The 19,855-nt window shown below is 44.7% G+C and overlaps 1 protein-coding gene across 1 annotated transcript in view; it reads right to left on the bottom strand.

The window, feature by feature from the left end:
- The window catches only part of large1 (LARGE xylosyl- and glucuronyltransferase 1), a 67,185-nt gene that overhangs the window by 18,318 nt on the left and 29,012 nt on the right, over window positions 1-19,855 (bottom strand). The window contains exons 3-6 of the mRNA XM_074625602.1: window positions 14,994-15,292; window positions 12,125-12,207; window positions 7,620-7,743; window positions 7,347-7,518 (exon numbers count right to left, since the gene is read on the bottom strand). Coding sequence (XP_074481703.1) covers window positions 7,347-7,518; window positions 7,620-7,743; window positions 12,125-12,207; window positions 14,994-15,292 — 678 coding nt within the window. The remainder of the gene's footprint in view (window positions 1-7,346; window positions 7,519-7,619; window positions 7,744-12,124; window positions 12,208-14,993; window positions 15,293-19,855) is intronic.

The raw sequence follows: 19,855 nt of genomic DNA, 5'->3' as shown, positions 1-19,855 counted from the left end.
AGTTCAGACTGACAAGGGGTTAAGCTCACCAGGCCTACCTCTCTTTAAAACAATCTAAAACATCCACAGTGATAAAAACAGCTGAGGAGCAGCAGACTGTGAACCCTCAACCATCGGTTTCCAAGTCAGAGAGCCATGACAGGCAAGAAAAAGGGGAACACAATCAATACAGCTCTACTCCGTTTCAACAAAAAGAAGAAAAAGAACGAGCGGCTCTGGTTTGGAATATGTTAAAGAAAAGAGCCCATCAAAACACGGTGCTTCTTCACACTGTTCTCTATATCTAACCCCGAGCTGTCAGCCACTGCAGCAGCTTTTAGCATCTTCACATTACGCTGCTCAGCTGCTATTGATCTGGTGATTTAGCGACCGGCTATCTGGCCTGTGAGCTCCTGAAGGAATAAAGCCAATACCTGCTATTCAGCTATTACAGAGTTGGACATAACACTACGTTATGTATGCATGTCCCACTAAGCAAAGTCCTCACACAGCAAACCATCCAAAATCTATTCTCCAGCATGCGGGCGGCTGAGGAGGCGAGGCGAGGGAGCGGTTCTTAAATTAGCTGTGGAGAGGTACACGGAGATCAGTGGGAGTTTTTTTCCTGCTGAGTCAGCGGTGCTGATACAAGTAAAGATGAATGCCAAGGTCAGCAGGCCCAACACACTCTCTTCATCCTCCTACTGCACCCTCACACAGAGCTCTGATTAACAACCAGGAGACACATCCAACCAATGAACAAGTGAGAGATCTGTTCCACTTTTGCTCTTCTAAGTCACTGACACGGTCTGGACAAGGGCTGGAACTGGGATGAACGAATCCAATTACAAACCAAACCAGTCCTTTAAATGGAGCTGCAACGATTAACTATACGCTGATCGACTATTTGATTAGTCGATCGACAGAAAAATAATTGCCAACTATTTTGATAATGAAGAAATCGTTAAAGTATTTTTTTCATGCAGAAAATGCTGTTCTCAGCCTCTCGAATATGGAAATGTCCTGCTTCTCTCGGTTTTATATCATATTAAAATGAATGCCTTTGGGTTTTTGGGTTACAGTCCCAGGCTGCAGGATGCTCGATGGGCTACAGTCCCAGGCTGCAGGATGCTCGATGGGTTACAGTCCCGGTGTCAGTGTATGGCTCTCGTTCCAGCTCACCAGTTTTGTGGAAAGACTTCATCACACCAGCGATGGGCAATTATTGCTTATGTCAATCAAAATGATATGAAGCCAAGTCCCTGTTCACTGATAAGGTTCTGCTTCCCCTTTTGCCTGCTTGTAACTCTCTCTGCCTCCACTGCCGTTGTCTCTCACACCAACACTGACTATTGGGGTACATAACAAAGATAAAACAGTGACTGCTGGTAAAATGGGTTTCTTTGACGCCATTGTCAACGTGTCCTCAGCTCTTAAAGGGTGATAGTTAACTGTGTGATCACACCAGAAGAACAGAAACGGCTGACAGCCTTTCATTTAGGTGAGACTTGGTTGTGAGAAGCAGCAGCAGAACTGAACTGTCACTGCCCAGAGAGACAAATTCAATTATCCACAACATGCTGATACAGCTACCGATTTTTAGATAAGAGTTTGACATTCTTCCTCTCTATACATGATCAGATGCACGACCAGTTAGCACCAGTTTGAGCTGCTGTTTTCCTATGAAGAGAGCTGAACCTTGTGGGGGTGCTACGTTGAGCGTAGTGCAGATTTGACGACCTGAAAACAACCAGAGATGCATTAAAAGCTGCTTTGTTTACTTTAAGCTGCTTTCACACCGCCGCGTGGCAACCGCCCTAACAACCGCCCTAACAACCGCCCTAACAACCGCCCTAACAACCGCCCTAACAACTACCCGAACAACCGCCCTAACAACCGCCCTAACAACTGCCCTAACAACTACCCGAACAACTGCCCTAACAACCGCCCTAACAACTACCCGAACAACCGCCCTAACAACCGCCCTAACAACTACCCGAACAACCGCCCTAACAACCGCCCTAACAACTACCCGAACAACCGCCCTAACAACCGCCCACCTGCAAGAGCGTTCCCCCCAAAAAAGCAAAGCGTTTTTAAAAAGCAGCTGTTGCCGCTACGTTCCAAGGCTGCGATGACAGGCAGTCTTCGATGAACGTCATAAAGGCTTTCTCCAGCTTGGCATCATGTCAGTAATCAAAGAATTTTCTTCTGGTTGTCCTCAGTAGCTAGCACCGTGTTGTACAACTCCGGGTACCCCGGCATTATCAACTCCTCCATCGCTCTTCTTTTCTTCTTCCGCCTCTTTCTATTTATGCAATGCCCGCCCCCTTTTATTCGACTGGCCGGTTACCGCCAGAAGTCCAGCTCCGTGAACTCTACACAGCAGAGCAAAATCTGTGCACATTCACATGGGAACCGCTTCGGACACCTCCCATCGTGATCGAAACCGCCTCCCCCTCATTGGCCCTGACGTGGCCCTAATACTCCGTCATACCGTCGTACCATAGACCTACAACTATGATAAATAAAAATGAAAATGTAAACAACAAACAGTTATTCATTTCCATTTTTAAGGAAATTAATAACTTTGGTCAAGCCCCAAAACTCTGTATCCTTCACTTCCCATAATGCAACCAAGGGCATCTTTTAGTAAACACTGACATCGTCCAATCACCTCCTCATCGTGGTTATTTCATTAGCATGAACAGAAGCTCCTCCAGCTCCTAAGACGACATTATACAACTGTCAAGTCAACTGATCTGAAATGTAAAATAGGAGGAGTTCCCCTTTAATAATCGTCTACATATGAAGCCTGACTGCATGAGCTCCAGGAGGACGTGACCGTATTTAAAGTAGTTTAAACTACCGTACCCGTCTGTTGCTACCTGCTCTAGTATCTTTAGGACCTCATCGGCATCACCCACCACTGCATTATTGACTCTGTCTCACAGAGCAGCAAGAGCACATGTAAATGTGCTCTTTAACGCCTCACTTCCACCGGCCTGTAAATCCACTGAGCGTCTTTAAGTGCTTCATGTTTGCATGTTGCTTTGGTTGATGCTGTGGTGTTGAGTGGAGGCTGAAAGTAGGTCACCCCTCAGCAAATTCACAAAGACAGCAGGTGTAGTAGCATTCCTGCCCCGTGGTTTATATAACACCGATGAACAGAATGGGGTGGATGAGAGGAAATATGTGTACACTGGTTATAGTGCAGCTATAGCTCTCTACATCTAAACTCTATGGAGTGTTCCTGGGAAAGAAAACTACCTCATTTAACACAAGCGTGCATGCATTGAAAGCACTCCCATGTGCGTGTTGGTTAAATGTATGAATTAGTGTGTCAGAGTAGAGAGAGAGAGAGAGAGAGAGAGAGAGAGAGAGATGCAGATCCTGTGTATGAATGATAAATCTTATTCATGAGTCTTGTTTGGTTCAAACATTCGCTTCCTCCTGATATAAAGGCGTCTCTGCACACGGCCCTCTCAGACACTACTAGAAGCTATTTAGCAACATGAGGAGTTTTTAATTTATTTTTTTGTTTCTTTCAAAAGTCAAAGTGCATCTGATTGTGAGAGACGTTTTCTTTAGCTGTGTTCATCACCTTCTTATTCCCTCTTGCAGCAGGCAAGCAACTTTCAATCTCACAGCCTGTACCTGGATGAGGTTTGCTAAGATGTCTCATTGATGGGGGAAGTTGAAGCGAAGTGTTTGCCCCTCATTCATAACACAGCTGAGGTGAACCTTGTGTAAGGCACTTAAAGGGATAGTCCAGGTGTTTTTTGAAGTGGGGTTGTACGAGGTTCTTATCCATAGTAGGCGTATTATTTACAGTAGATGGCGGTCGGCGTGCCCCCAGCGAGGAGAAGCAGACAGGAGCACCGACACCGGAGCAAAGTAATACAGTGCTGTGGACGGCAGAAAAACTTATTTTAGCCACCTAAAAGAAAGACACAACTAAAAAAACAAACAATATCCGTTTAAGTGAACCCTTTCTTTCTCCTTCCTAATATTACCACTTTTTTTCTCGTAAAGTTACGACTTTATTCTCTTAAAGTTATAACTTTATTCCCGCAATATTACGACTTTATTCTCGCAATATTACGACTTTTTTCTCGTAACATTATGACTTTATTCTGGAAATCTCTGATTTTTTTCCCTCAATGTGGCCCTGATTCTCTGTCGTACATTTGCACTTCAGCCCTCACTTGCCTAAAATGGCTCTTTTGATAGTAAAGGTTTCTGACCCCTGAGCTAGGAGAAGCTAATAAATAATAAATAAATACATATTTCTGTTAAATGGAGTCCAGAGAAAGTCGTACCCGACAACATTCTTAACTTCAGCGTAGCCTTTTAAAGACTTTGCAATGTCTTCTACAGCTCACAGTGCAAGGTGGGGGGGGTTATTGAACATGCATTGTAATGCAAGTGAACACATGTAAAGTACTAATACACGACCCCTGAGAGATGTTTAAGAATGAATGAGTTCAAATGCACAACACTGTTCAATCTCCTCCCCACATCCACATCACACCTGACCTCCACCTGCCTGCCCTCTCCTCCTCGGTACACACCCTCGCAGGCCTCAAATTTGCCAAAGTGGCGAGAGTCATGGATTGTACCCCCTGGAGGACACGGTAAATGGGAGTGAGGCTAAAATGAAATATGAGGTCTTGAGTGGAGCATTAATTTCCCCGGGGCTCCACACCTAACCTCAGGGTATCTGCTGATTAGAGTTGGGGGGGTTAATTCTAATAAATTCCAGGCAGGCACCAGTGATTTCTGACAATGGATGGATAAATGGTGGACGTCACCATCTCTGAGTGGCCCCGCAGCCCATCAGCAAGAACATACAATCAGCGGCGTGGGAGGAGAAGTGGCTTCAACATTTCACCTTCCTAAGTCAGCCGTCAGTCATGCGGAGAACACAGGAGAGCTGAGAGAAGAAAAGGCCTGTAGGCAACCGGGGAAAATTATCCTTAAAATAGACAGCAATTAATTGACAATGTGACCTAACCGGCTGTGAAATACGGGGTCCATTCTGCCAACGATTTCACTGGATTGGACTAACATACCCTGCATGCAGAGCTCTGTAAGACCACATTTAACATCCACGGAATAATGGCAACCAGTACACGCATGTCAGAATGATCAACATCCAAAACAATCATACGGAGATTTAGAAAACATTTAAAATGGATCGACTGCCGAGTGATAAAGTGCTCGGATCATCTGGTGATCTTCCGCATCCATCGGGCTCATAGAGCAGGAGCAGTAGCGTGAGGGTGTAACGATTCATCTACTACATCGATGTATTGCTATATATTACCTTCGCTATAATCCGGTGTTCATTTGCTGTAAATGCAAACTCAACACTTCCTCCATGTTTGCCTGTTGTCTTGATAAAGTCAATATCAGGCACATTTCCACAGCACTAATGTCATCAGTGGAACAACAGTCACCACTCTGCTGCTTTTATTCTCTTTGTAAAACAGACACTGTTTAAATTCACCGGTTATTTCCAGTCGCCTGTATTTTGCTGTTTTTATTGCTCTTAAGCTACCGTCGATGAAACTGTCACATTAAAGGTCTTCTCAAATAGCATAATCCATCTTCTTCACAGTAGGCTTTTAATTTGAAATGTCTGCAGCACGGGTTGAGTTTCACTGACGGGCAACTAAACTACGCTCGAAACATGGCACATGTAATAGAATATATCAGTGAACGAGAAGAGAGAATCTCAGAGTGGTGAGTGACTCACTCATGTACACAGAATTAGTGCTGAGTAAATGTACATTTTACTGAATTAACCATGTGAGCAACCACATTATTATATACACAAGAACAATATATTGTAATGTCAGGTATGGAAGAAGATAGGTAACAGCAACAGAGTTATTAATCTTATTAAATTGAGAAGCGTTAATAAAGCGTACGTCACGCTGGATAATTTTAGCAACAATTCTAGTCTGTTTAAAAGAGTGAATATAATCAAAACATGAAAGTTTGAGAGTGTGATGATGGAGACAAAGGATGAAGAGAAGGTGAGAAAGTAATGTTGTTACACGGAAGAGAGAAGAAAGAAGTGAGGAGGAGTGAGAGAAGCTCCCAGCAGGAGGCTGCAGCACTATTACCTGAGCAGGAAAGATCAAGAGAAGCTGCTGACTGCAGGACTGGAGAAGACTTCAATATTTGACTGACAGAGAACCTCAGAAACACACAACACATCCGGCTAACTCAACTGCCGCTGTTAATGGCTGTTAGCATCGCAACGCTATAAATTCACCCTCATTTACAGGGAGCTGACGGCAGCAGTAGAGAGACCAGAGTCGACAGGAGCGCAACGGAAATGTTTAGCTTAAGAGTACTTTCATGAAGCCAAATGTTTGTGATCATGTGGGAGTAAATGGTGGCAGAATCTGCTGCCGATACAGCTACGATGGCCCGATCCAATCCATTAGACAGGGGCGTTCATATCGACTCTTCTGGTGAACACGGTGAACCATTATCTCTCAGTGCTAAACCGTTATTTAAATACCAGTATACCATATGTGGTTACTATGTAAACTCCTTGATGACACGTTATCAATACACAATGAACATGTTATCATCCCTCATGTTATATGAGCTTGATAAAGATAAATTAAGAGCTGTGCATGGCTCTGTATCAGGTCTCCTAACCATCTTTATAGGTCATTTAAAGAAGTAACACTCATTGAATGTGTCTTGCTGAACTGTTGTAATGCTTAAAAGATAATGTGGCTAGACAGTTCAGCCAGGCCGGACAGCAAAGGGAGTGGGTGGCAGAGGTGCTGCATTGGAGTCAACTGCTAATTAAGATTGATCCAAACCCCTGCTGGCTGCGCTGCACTATTGGACAGCACTACCCATAAATCTTTGAGGTGACTCACCACCACCTCCTTTCCCTCCTCCTGCCTACGTGCCTTCCTCAATCTTTACGCTCTCCTCTCTTCCCTACCTCCCGGGGATACTCACAGGACTTTGTGTCCTATCGCCTCCACACTTCCTGCCCGTCCTCTCTCATACTATCAAGGTCTCAAAAGAAGTGCTCGTCTGATTGTCCAACAGTGTCTGATATCCCTTCTCCAATGGCAGAATCGGGTGGGGCTGGGTCGGGCTATGCTCGATCAAAACTAGTTTGTCAGACGTGTTGGAAGGCAAAATATGTTAGCTGTTTCTATCAGCTACACTGGGAGGCAGAGAGGGAAGCCAGCTGTCATAGACACGGGAGACACGTCATATTTAAATATGTAATATACATAACGGCGCACATTTTCACACAGTCTCTCCCAGAAAGCATTTATAGCGTTGCACTCTGTCGTTCACGTATTGTGTGCATGTATTACCTTTGAACTTGTGGAAGACAGCCCAGAGTTCAGCGATGTCGGTGGCAAACGTGATGTCAGTGTCCAGGACGATGACTCTCTGCAGGTCGGACGGCAGCGTCTTAGTCAGCACCAGCTTCATCAGGCCATAGATCCCTGAGTAATGTTTGTTGGGGATCCATGACACCTCAGACTGAAACAGCACACCAAAGCAGGGTTGGGATCATTCGCTGATAAACTGATGTGTAGTTGAAGCTGGGAGCTAGAGAGGAGAAGATGAGTCGGGTTCTTTACCTTCAGCTCGTCTGCATCGTAGAAGTCCACCCTGACGGCAGGGACCATCCAGGTATGGAACAGAGAGGACAGGATCTGCTGAGCAATGGAGTCTGTGATGAAATGGAAATGTAGTGGGTTCCGCCTGTGGACACACACACACACACACACACACACACACACACACACACACACACACACACACACACACACACACACACACACACACACACACACACACACACACACACACACACACAAACATGAATAAGCTTGTTCACAGCAGCATCCTGAGTTCTTTACCAGCTACAACTACACTAAACGGGCCACTGTCTATTCCTCATATTGGGAAAAATCCTGTGAAGTAGGACGGAACGATGTCTGGATTAACTGGAAACATCGACCTGCCCAGGGACTGGAGATACAAATTCTGCCTTTTGGCTAAATCTGGCATGTTTACACCATATTGATGTAAACTGGTGGGTGTGATCGCTGTTAAATAAATGAATAAATATTCGGGTGTCCTTTGTTGTTGTCACATCCCACTGCACAGCATACACTAGAAGGCTTGGGCAAGTTAGAGAGTGGGCTTGGACCTGGAACCCAATATGGCGGCGACCAAAACATCAAACGAACGTGTGACGTCGGCTGAGAGACATCTACAGCTGCTTGTGCTCAGATAATATTTAACAATTGAAAAGCTTCTTTTGGGGTCTTGGAGAAGAACATTTACATTTCTCAAAGTATGTTTTTTTTTTAATTGGTGGAGTGCCCCTTTAATATACCGAGTACGATGGCCACACACATATTCCAGTCTTTCAAGAAGAAACAAAACCCTCTACAGCTACACTTCCATCTGCTCATGAAGACCCTGCCGTATGATTGAAAGCTCCAGAACAAGCGAGTAATTGGAGCTTGAGATTGTTTAGTCTGGGAATGAGTGTCTGCAGGCAGGCCTGGAGCTGGTAAAGCAGACACAGCACAGTGAAGGAGGTGATTCATCATACATGACGCCCCGAAGCTTCATCTAGAGAAGCGTGCACGCTCTGTATCTCACAGCTCGCACACTCAGAAGAGGGGGCTCGTGCAAAATAGGTATTCAGGACCTCCAAATCAAGTCAAGAGGCAGTGACACTGAGCTGAGGATGTGAGCACCCTCGGGTGTCTTGTGCTGAATGACTTTGGGAATGAATGTGTCAGCTGCACTTGCTCAATAAGCACCGAAGGCTGGGAGCTGTCAGGATGTATCGGAACTGTGGTTCCATACAAGCTGTCACATCCTCTGGACATACAGCAACACGCCTTTCATCGGATGCTCGGGATTATGCCGATAAGGAAGCAAACATGTCGTGTGCATCCTGATGATCAGAGCTGTGATCATGTAATCTTCATAATGCAATATTGTTATGTTGTTCCTGTAAAGATGTTCAGAGTCAGACACAGAAACAGATTCATTATGTTCCCATCTGCTCAGAGAGGAGAGAGCATTCACCTCCATGTAAAGAGAAAAGTCATGAACCGATCAATCCTACTTTTTCTCTCCCAATACTGATTCCAGTACCCAAAGTCAGGGTACCGGCTGCTGAGGTTGTGTTCCAGTTTCAGACTGACAAATGGTGTGATCCCATCGCAACATGGTCTCTTGTTTATGGCGTTTAATTAGTATCAAAACCCGCACAGAACAGTATCCGCGAACGGAAAAGCATCCTTGCAAGGACGCATTTCTGCTCCGTGTGCACAAATGCAGCACGAGCGCTTGCTCAACCCTCTCGACACGCTCGCCACTGCTCAACTCGCTCGCTCGTCAAGTTGACTTTTGAGACTTTGGAGCGGGGATGGAATAGACAGCGGCTGATGTGTCCGCTCTTTGATTGGTCACATTCAACACAAACATGAATAATTCATGAACACCGTGACACCGTTGTCCAATCGTAGAGCGCAGAACACGTGACCATCCACTCCTCCAAATATCAACATGTTGCCTTCCAAGAAGACCCACAATACCGTCACAAAAATGAGTCCTAACTTTAGTCAGAACAAGTTATCTTTGGTACGGCCACCAGAGGAATAAATACATACTATAGGTCATTTAAAGCTTTAAACAGACGCCTGGTACGGTGGTTTTCTGGTGAGGACAGATAATACAGCTGCTGTCGGACAGATCAGAATGATGAGAGGCCCCCGCTGTCTGACTGAATACAGCAGAAAGAGGCCATCTTTCAGGTGGGAGCGATTCTACGGGGCTCTCCATCACCGAGGCAAGAGACGAACCGGTGGCAAATATTTGATTTACAGTCGGCTAAACAACATATGGCTGCTGGAAATGAACCGGCGGTATAGTACAGTAACTACGGCATCTATCATTTAAATCTGGTTTCACAGGGAATTTATAGCATGTTCAATATTCCATCACAAATCAAAAAATATATATAATGGAGAAATACAGCCGGGTCAGGCGGTGTTTGACGATCAATGTCCCATTGACAGTCATTCACCAGAATGTCCCACACTGTCAGAGGACAGTCCAACAGGCTGACCTCTCAGTGAGTCAACATTAACCCCCCCACCCCCCCCCCCCTGATTAAACAGCGTGTTAGTTATGCTGCTGGTGAAAAGACCATTTCTGTCCAAATGTCATCTGATCGATCTGTACACTGTACCCGGCTGTATGAGTCATTATCTCGGTAGGCGTCGTACTCTTTAGACTGCTTTACATCAAGACCTAATGTGAGGAGGACAGTAATGCTGAGGTCTGTCTTTAATCTGACTGTCTTGCACAGTTCCCCCGTACCTTATCATCCCCTTCACTCTGACATTGACCTTTTGAAACTTTTGAAGCTGTTGGTGCTTCACTTCCTTTACTTCGTCGTATGGCTTAGCGGCTCCATGCCTCGTTGTTCTAGGACAGTTTTTATGAAAAAATTCTATGTGATATGAATGTAAATAACAACCATCTCGTCTGATGCCGGGATCAGACTCCAGGATATTTAACTTTGACGATGGTCACTATGTCAGATCTAACGATCACAGCGCCATCAACTCTTGCAATGTCTCGGTCGGGTGACCGGCAAGACTACACGTATGACCACGACCGATCACAGCACGTCGTATTCCACGATCGTGCGCGAGTTCAGACGTCATCGGGGAGGCGGTTGAAGCGACTGTCGATCATGGGGACAGAAGCGTTGTGTGTGATGCTGGCGGTCTGGTGTTGACAAAAGAAAAAGAAAAGAAAGAGAAAAGGGTTGTGGATGCTCTCCTGGGTGGCACAGAGAGGACGGGACGGGCTGTCCATACTTCACTCAGTTTCGTTGTCCTCGCCATCCCTCCTCCTTTTCTCCATGTTTGTTTATTACCAAGTGACCTGACTGCAACTGCGCGCTGGAGAGAGCACCTGATTGGTCAAGGAACACGTCGTTTGAGATGTCACACTAGGCGCGTCAAGACGAAAACTTCTGACAGGCTAGACTTTTCCTCGGAGTGTCGCGGGCCGTCCCAGACGCGGCGTCGGTGGTCGTATACTATGACACACTACACCAGATAAGAGGATCGATTATCGCACACTACACTCATTTATCGTTGCCGATCCCCTACGACGGCCGTGTCGGGCGATAATCGGGCTGATATCGTGGAGTCTGAGCCGGGCTTTAGTGTTAGTTCTGTCAAACAATAATGTAAGAATGACACAGGGCGGATCTATCTGATGTTTTACGGTGCGTCTACATGATTTCTAAGCAAATATATTCTTTAAATGGACATCTGACATCATCGGGGAGAATGAGCTCAGCTGATAGGCTGCTCCTTTGGATATGATTCTCATTAGAAACCACTCCCTCACTTAAGCATTTGTATGAATAAACACACCAGTGGTTAAACCCCCGTGGTGCTATCGGAGAGAATATTTCTAACCTGACAGGTTCCTTTTAGTCAAACAATAGAAATAGACTGTGCCTCTTAAGTATCTCTGGTCATGAAAACAAATAGAGAATAAATGACGGAGTCTGAAGGTGTGTTTACCAGCAGGAGTTTCTCACAGTATGAAATGGAATTATCATTTCACTTATGATTAATTCACCTGCAACTCTGGAGCTCATTAAGAAGTAGTGTCGTTAGAAGCTGTGATGTTGAATGCACACGGACTGATTACTGATGGATCCTCCGGCTCCGACGCCAAATAAACATTATACATCATTATACATGTTTACAGAAGGTGAAGTTTCACACTGTTTAACAGTTAAGTGCTCGTATACGTCAGCCTTTCCATGCTTCATGTCTAACGGGAGATCTAACAGGGTTTCTCTTTAGCTCCGACTTCCTTTGTCTCGGTGTTATTTCATGTTGAAGTGCTGAAACCACATCCACTAAAGAGGCACCGTTCATTTGGTTGACTAAATCTAAAGGTGCCATCTTTCAAATAGTCAATGTACGTGGTTGTATATGCATAACGTAGACAACAGAAGACTGAGATGAACCTCAAAAGACAAAGTCAAGTGTGAGAAGAGAAGAATGAAAGTGCATCGTTGTACCTGTGGAAGAGGACGGATTTAACCAGCGTCACCACGTCTCGACTGGCGTTGTAACCTGCACATACGATGGCCACGTGGATGGTCTGTGGAGAGGATGACAAGAGTGAAGGGTTATAAGGAGTTAGACTGAAACAGGTGAGAAAAGAGAAATTCATTTGTCATTAGTAGATATAAAGCACAAAGTTTCACTGTTTACAGCAAATCAGAGAGTGGAACATTCATTACCTTATATCAAAGTATCATGGGAACACTGCTATAGTAATACAGTCAACTGCTTATGGTTTATGTTCAACTGCTTTCCCAGATTGAGTAGTACCTCTTAAGTCTACTGAATTAATTGTGACTAGGGCTGTCCATCAATTAAAATATTTAAATCACAATTAATTGTGTGATTGTCCATAGTTAATCGTGATTAATCACAAATGAATCGCACATTTTTTTATCCGTTCAAAATGAACCTTAAAGGGAGATTTATCAAATATTTAAACCTCTTATCAACATGGGAGTGGACAAATATGCTGCTTTATGTAAATGTATGTATATATTTATTATTGTAAATCAATTAACAACACAAATCAATAACAGATATTGATCCAGAAACCCTCACAGGTACTGCATTTAGCATAAAACAATATGCTCCAATCATAACATGGCAAACTGCAGCCCAACAGGCAACAACAGCTGTCAGTGTGTCAGTGTGCTGACTTGACTATGACTTGCCCCAAACTGCATGTGATTATCATAAAGTGGGCATGTCTGTAAAGGGGAGACTCGTGGGTACCCAGAGAACACATTTACATTCACTGATCTGGAGGTCAGAGGTCAAGGGACCCCTTTGAAAATGGACATAACAGTTTTTCCTCACCAACATTTAGTGTAAGTTTGGAGCGTTATTTAACCTCCTTCATGACCAGCTAGTCTGACATGGTTGGTACCGATGGATTCATCAGGTTTTATAGTTTCATATGATACTGAGCTGCTACAACCTAAAAATCACAAGTTGCTTTTATGTGTTAAAAGAAATTAGTGGTATTAAAACAAACGTGAAAATATGTACTCGCGGTGCATTCAGCACTGTACGTGTAAGAGCTTTAAAATCAGGCAGAGAGACCAATTCTCAAGGAGGCGATTCCAAGTGAGGAGAGCAGAGCACATAAAAGCTTTCTTATCCACTTCATTTCACCTCTCCTTTAGCTGCTTCTTTTAACATTATGCTGGACTTCTCCCTCACTGCCTCGGGTTATGGCTCCAATTTTAGCTCTCCCTGATGCCAGCTTGACGTGTCAAAACTCCGAGTACATTTTCTCCTCCCGCTCTCGGAGCTTCTACAGTTATCTCCCCTCAGGGGTCAGGGCAGCGAGGCTGACCCCTCCAAATGAGCAGCGGTCATGTTCAAGCGCTGCTGGAAGGGTGCTACAGTCGGACTGCTACAGTCAGACTGCCCTCTCCTTTTTCACTCCGTCTTCCACCCTGAAGGTGCTCTGCTTTCCCTCGCAGTCGGCTGGCTTTTAAACATCGCCCGGCTCTAACCGAGAACTGGGAGTGAGGGAGTGATGGCTGATGTGGGAGGAAAGTAGAAGGTGGTGATAAGAAACCATCGGAGGTTCATATCCGCTCTCAGAGCGCTACACACACACACACACACACACACACACACACACACATCACACACCTGACAGTGAGGACGCACAAGGGGTGTGTCTGTGTGTTCTTGGTGCATTCGTGTTAATTCTGAGCTGCACAGGAATATGAAGATGTATTGTGAAGTTGTCTCTTCCCACCAATGTGTAGTGTAGTGTCTTAATATGTTCTTAGTAAATGTTTGATATGCTCTTAAAGTCCATGTAAAGCAAAAATAAATCTGCATTCGGAGTTTGTCACAGAAGAATGTGTTACTAACCACCCAGCCTAATTTGAAGTATATAAAATGAGCTTTCTAAATCATGGAAGAATCATCAGTATTCTCTGCTCTGAGACGCTGAAACATGAAACCTCTCTTAATACATCCATGGCTGAAACCACACCCACGAGGCGAGCGAAGAGGGAAGAGCCCAGCGCCGAATCGCCGTCCGAAGACCGCTAGTCGGTGTCGCGGAGTGCTTCTGATTGAGGCTCAGCCCGTGGACGGTGTGAGGCCGGTAACGGCCCCCCGTCACGCAGTCTGCCCGGTGGGATTCAACTTGGCGGGTTAGGAGGCCGCTCGGTGTGGGAGGATCCCCTCGCGAGACTTCTCCCCGGCGGTGGCTGGGGAGAAGTCATAAGTCATAATACTACGAGAAAAAAGTCATAACTTTACACGTAAAATTACTACTTTATAATATTATGACTTTATTCTCTAAATCTCAGATTTATTTGTTTTCCTCAATGTGGCCCTAATACTCCGTCGTACCATAGACCTACAATAATGATAAATACAAATTAAAATGTAAACAAAAAACAGTTATTCATTTCCATGTTTAATAATCCCCAGGGAGCCGCTGGAGAGGATCTGGAGAGATGCAGGTTGCTGACCTCTGGTGTAAACCTCTGGTGTAAACCCAGGAGCCTGTTTGGTAGCACTGAGCCAGTATCCTGAATGTGTGTCGGCTATTCCGGTCATCCAGACAAACACCCGCTGAGCTGACAGGTGACAGGTGACATGCTGCGGCGCTGTGAGGTAGCATCAGCGTGGGGATCACAGCGTGGCCGTGTTAAAGCTCTCACATTATGCAGCCTTGTGACGGTGAGTCATATCCCAACAGCAAACCAACACCATCACTGCTGAGGATTAGGCTAATAGGAGGCTAAAGCCCGGCTATACTACGGTACCCTGGAGAACACCTTCACGTTGCCTCTCTGAACACTTTGAGTGGTGTGTTTCACATCTCACCTCACACTTATCCACCACCGGCTGCTGCACACAGTCTGAGCTGTTTCCCACCGCGGCAGCTTTCTGGCCCTCGTTGTCGCCGGTGCCCTCCTCTGAATGGGTTCGGCTCTGGTTGCCACGGCGACCGCCGTTTGGAAGGCGCGCAGACGGGCTCCTGGGTGGCCGGCTCAGCTCCCGGCGCAGTGCCCGGTTCTCTTCCTCCACCGCCCGGACCCGCAGCTCTAAGGCCTGCCGCTCGCCGGCTCCGCCCACCGGCGTTGACGATTGGGCTTCCAACGGAGACAGGGGGAGGGGCTTCACTGTTGACGGGACAGGAAGAAACATTTCATATTGCAAGATCAACATATCACTATGATCTGATATTCTCACAGCAAAACGGATTTTAGACACCTAAAATAATCACTATCAGTTTAAGTGTACGCTATATTTAGAATATTTCCACTGCTTCATCTCGCCGTCAGACAGCTTCTCCTTTCCGACGGGGATCTGTGCTCTCGCTCCAAACCCGATGACAAAAACATAATAGATACGTTTCACTTTCAGTTCAGCTCGTCGTCGGGAAAATATTCTAAACATAGTGTACCATTAAACTGATTGATTTTTTAGTTGGGTCTTTTCTTATTGATCTCCGGCACAAATCTTGTTGGTTAACGGTTAATAATCGGTTAACGAGGGTCGGTTATCGGTTAAGAACATTTTTTAAAATGAGCATCCCATGTCTGATCTGTACGGATGTTTCTCAAAACGATCTCCCTTGGGATCCTTTACTATCTAGGATGCCATAGTACGTTGGTGTTGTCCAAATCACAGAGAAATTTATACTTTTGATTTGTTTTTTATTTAATCTGTTTGGTTTCACAGCGCACAAATTAAAGCGTACCAAATAAAAACATATATATATTAGGTCTGTATGAATTGCAGTAGAAGTGTTTTCTCTTTGACTCGGCACTGATCGACTGTATGATTACCACCAAACGAACCGCACCAGAGTACGATTAAAACGGACTAAATGTTGGCTCGTGAAAGCGCCCTTACACTCTAGATGAACAATATTATCACTCCAACACACTTATAATAATATCCACTTTTATCTGTATGACACAATCTTGCATGCATTTGACTTCCCTTCAACTCAAGCTTCATTGAGATTAAAATCTGCCTTCAACGTTCTTTAGACGTCTCTGCAGGATCTCAAGCTTGTACTGAAAATGTGTTTTATTCTCATGAAGCCATAACTTCAGTTTGCATAGATGGATTTCTTGTATCAGAATAAAACATGTTTCTGTCTTGAGGACAAGAAAAATGATTGTAGAGTCAACCATCATGTCTGCGCTCGACTATGGAATTATCCTTTATCCTCATGCTGCTCGCTCCACTTCAGCTGGCTGTTTGTTTTTCCTTCTCTATGCTGTGTTCAGAGGGGTATATATATATATATATAACTGTACATGTATATGCATATAAATACAGTTAGTCTGTATAATAACTGTACATGGAAAGTTAAAGTTCCATCTCCTCTCTCGTACAGTTCCTGAGCCTCCGACTCCATGACTACTGCACTCAGAGCAGCTGTCAATCATGACGTCTCGCCCTCTTTTTATAGAATCAAAAACTAATAAAAAAGACTCATCAAAAGCAATGAAGACTTGAACATCCATCAGCGTGACAAGAACTACCTAAAATGATCCCTAATCAGGCGGCGCGCGCCGGAATTCACTTTCATTGCGCCACGGGGTTTTTCTTGCACCCTCTGACTCGCACTTTGTCATCAGGAAGCACCTTCGCCCCCGAGCCTTTCCAAGCCGACCTAGAGCCGGTGGCGGCGCAAGGCCTCGTATGCGGGACTCCCCAGCCTGCCGTGTGTCGCTCACAACCTCCAGCTGGCTGTTAACGAGGCTCTTTTGGCACAGAGAAGTACTCGTATCGGTACTCGTATCGGAGAGTACCCAAATGTAAGTACTTGTACTCGGTCTGAATAAAAGTGGTATCGGTGCATCCCTACATTTAGGATCACAGTTTGGATGCATCTCAAGACGGGGAGTGCACACATATCTTTCAATCAATGCTGTCAGTGCAGCAGGGCGGCCCTCACTCTGCACATCTAATCCAAGTCAGCAGCAATTTCCTCTGCTCTTCTCTGACTGCTTCAATATGATCAAGCAGCTCTGACTGCTGCAGAGAGGCAGAGAGATGGATCTTTAGAGAGGAGATGAAGCTCTGTCTCTTCACTACATCTTAGAAACCTCAGCTCCCAAAGGGGGGGGGGGAGGCCTTGGTTGAAGATCATTAAAGAACACAATAGGTTTTCCTTTGGCAACCTCACTAGGGAGAACAGACAGCCTCAGAGAACTCCACATATCACAGTATGGTAGAGATCCAGAGGCGTTATAGCTCAGATTACATGTATTGATCGGTGTTGGGGAAATAGGTGGCTTTATGATACCATATGTCATCTAGGTCAAGATCCAGTTACTTTCACCCAACTGGGAGTTTGTGGTTCCCCCTTTGACCTGTAGGCTGTCAAATAAAACCTCCCTGTACTGAACATGTGGAGGCTAAATGCTTTCTGGGATGAACTGAAGGAAACCTTCTCATTGGTCTCGGTTGGTTTGTTCTCTAACAAAGTGTGTTAATGAATTGACAGGTCTCTGTTTTCCTTCAGATGTATTGTTCCCCGTGGCCATAATATATAAATGCAGTCAGTATATAGATGGGTTCTTTCAACCATGGAGGGCCACTAAGCCCTCTGCCGCACAACCAAAGCACCTTCTGGACTCCATTTCGTCCAAGCTGTAATTAATTTGCAGAGTGGATTTGCCGGGCCTAATCCCACTGAACTGGCCATTTGTTTGTGCTGCTCACAGATTGCATATGGCGTTTTCAGGGCAGCAGATGCACCTGGTCTTTTATGGCGGCCGAGCCAATTCATTTGGCTTTTAGTTATTTGTCACCAAGCTCATCATCTACATGCAAACAAGAGCCTTAGTAAAAAACACAGGAATCAAATTGTCCCAGTCGAGGAGGAAAACATGACAACAGTACAGCACATCTGAGAGGAAACCGCTCGCAGGTTATTTGTTTTAACGCCATTTGAACAGGTTAATAATGATGCATGCTTAGCTTACTGGTGTTGTAAATGTTAAATTCATTAAAATGTGTTGTAGGAAAATGTTAATTGTTGTGTAGGCTTCATCTGCCGTGTGTGATTTATGTCAGAAGTGAAAAAGAATCCAAATCTTTTGATGGAATAATACTAATAATATTACGACTTTGTTTCTCACAAAGTTATGACTTTATTCTCGTAATCTCAGATCTATTTTTTTCCCCTCAATGTGGCTCTAATACTCCGTCGTAACTGTCAGCCCGTATTGATAACATGGTTGTTGAGGCTCAGACCAACGTTAGGTCAGGGCAGAGGCCGACATAGTCTGTGTACATTTTGGATTTAAACATTGTTTTTCCCCTGGGCAAACATTTAATCCTTCAGGGCAGTAAGGAGACATCTGTGAGATCACGAAAAAATACCTTTGAAGGTACAATCTGCTGCTGCTGGAGGACGGGTAAATAATGTTTCTGTAAGGAGCTCTATGTGACCCAATCAGGGAGTAATGTACGGAGTGCCGAGGTCACAAATGGGCTAAATTGAAGCGGGAAGTGGGTTTCAGACAGCGTAGGACACAGTTTCAACATTCACCTTTATTTTCTCTTTCAAAGACTGTTTTCAGCCTCGTTGTCTGACTGCTTGTGTCGAAGACAAAATGACTAAATCAACAACTAAAATACCTTTTGATAAAGTTTATTGTCAGAGCATGTGTTTATCGGCATCGCTACACGAACCCAACCAACCTCATGTGAGGTTTGATGAGCCTTTAGCAGCGTTACTGCGATGCAGAGCAGTGTGTGTGTGTGTGTGTGTGCAACAGGATGTGTGTGTGTGTGTGTGTGTGTGTGTGTGTGTGTGTGTGTGTCAGGACAGATGGATTGTGTCAGCTGTCTAAATGTTGGCGTTGACAGTGACGGTATGATCTGGACGGTATCATGCAGGGACTCAGCATAGTAATGCAAAGTGATGAACTGTTTGGGTCAGTGACCTTGAATGTTGTTGGATGGTTAGACGGATGTTAGTCTGAATGACAGGTTGAAACCAACATTATTCATTTATGCAACATTACATCATGACACAAGGTATCGTGTATACAATCAGTCATTTGTATTATGTGTGGATGCTAGGGTTGTATAAATTGAGTTTGTTTAGTTTGAAAGGATTTTAAAGGCAGGCATGTCTTCATCGTTGAACATGTCTTGTGTAGTCGTGACCTCTAATGACTGATGGGAGCATGAGTTAGTCTGTGGTTAACAAAGGCTCAAGAGATTTTAACGTTTTGTTCTGGGATATAAAATACGTCAGTAAATATTCCACTCATGAATTTTTAATCTTCTACGTGTCTTAAAAAAGGCGGCTGCTAACGAGTAGCTAAAGGAGACTACTAAACATCATCACGCCGCCTTTACAGCCTCGTTGTGTATACTCGCGTTCATGCAACCATGGTGTAGTTTCTGAAAATATATGTCATCCCTGCAGCGCTCTATTGCAGTGATACAAAATGATTATTTCAAACCTACTACTGTGTACACCTTGTGGGTAAGAGTAATGAGTGGTACGGTATAAGGATGTACGGCACCGTCAGGTCTCGAGACTAAAATAGAAAATGAGTTTGGGACGCAGTAAACTCACTATCGACGATATACATTATGATGTGCACAGGCTCTATTCAGTAAAAATGAGTATTGGGTGAAGGTAAATTCTAATGTAATGATGTGTTCAAATGTAATCCTGTAAAATGTAGTTTTTGGCAGGAAAC

The sequence above is a fragment of the Sebastes fasciatus genome, chromosome 23 (genome assembly GCF_043250625.1).
Source record: "Sebastes fasciatus isolate fSebFas1 chromosome 23, fSebFas1.pri, whole genome shotgun sequence".
Classification (NCBI taxonomy): domain Eukaryota; kingdom Metazoa; phylum Chordata; class Actinopteri; order Perciformes; family Sebastidae; genus Sebastes; species Sebastes fasciatus.
Note: the sequence above shows the minus strand (reverse complement) of the source record. Positions and strands in the feature narration are given on the sequence as shown.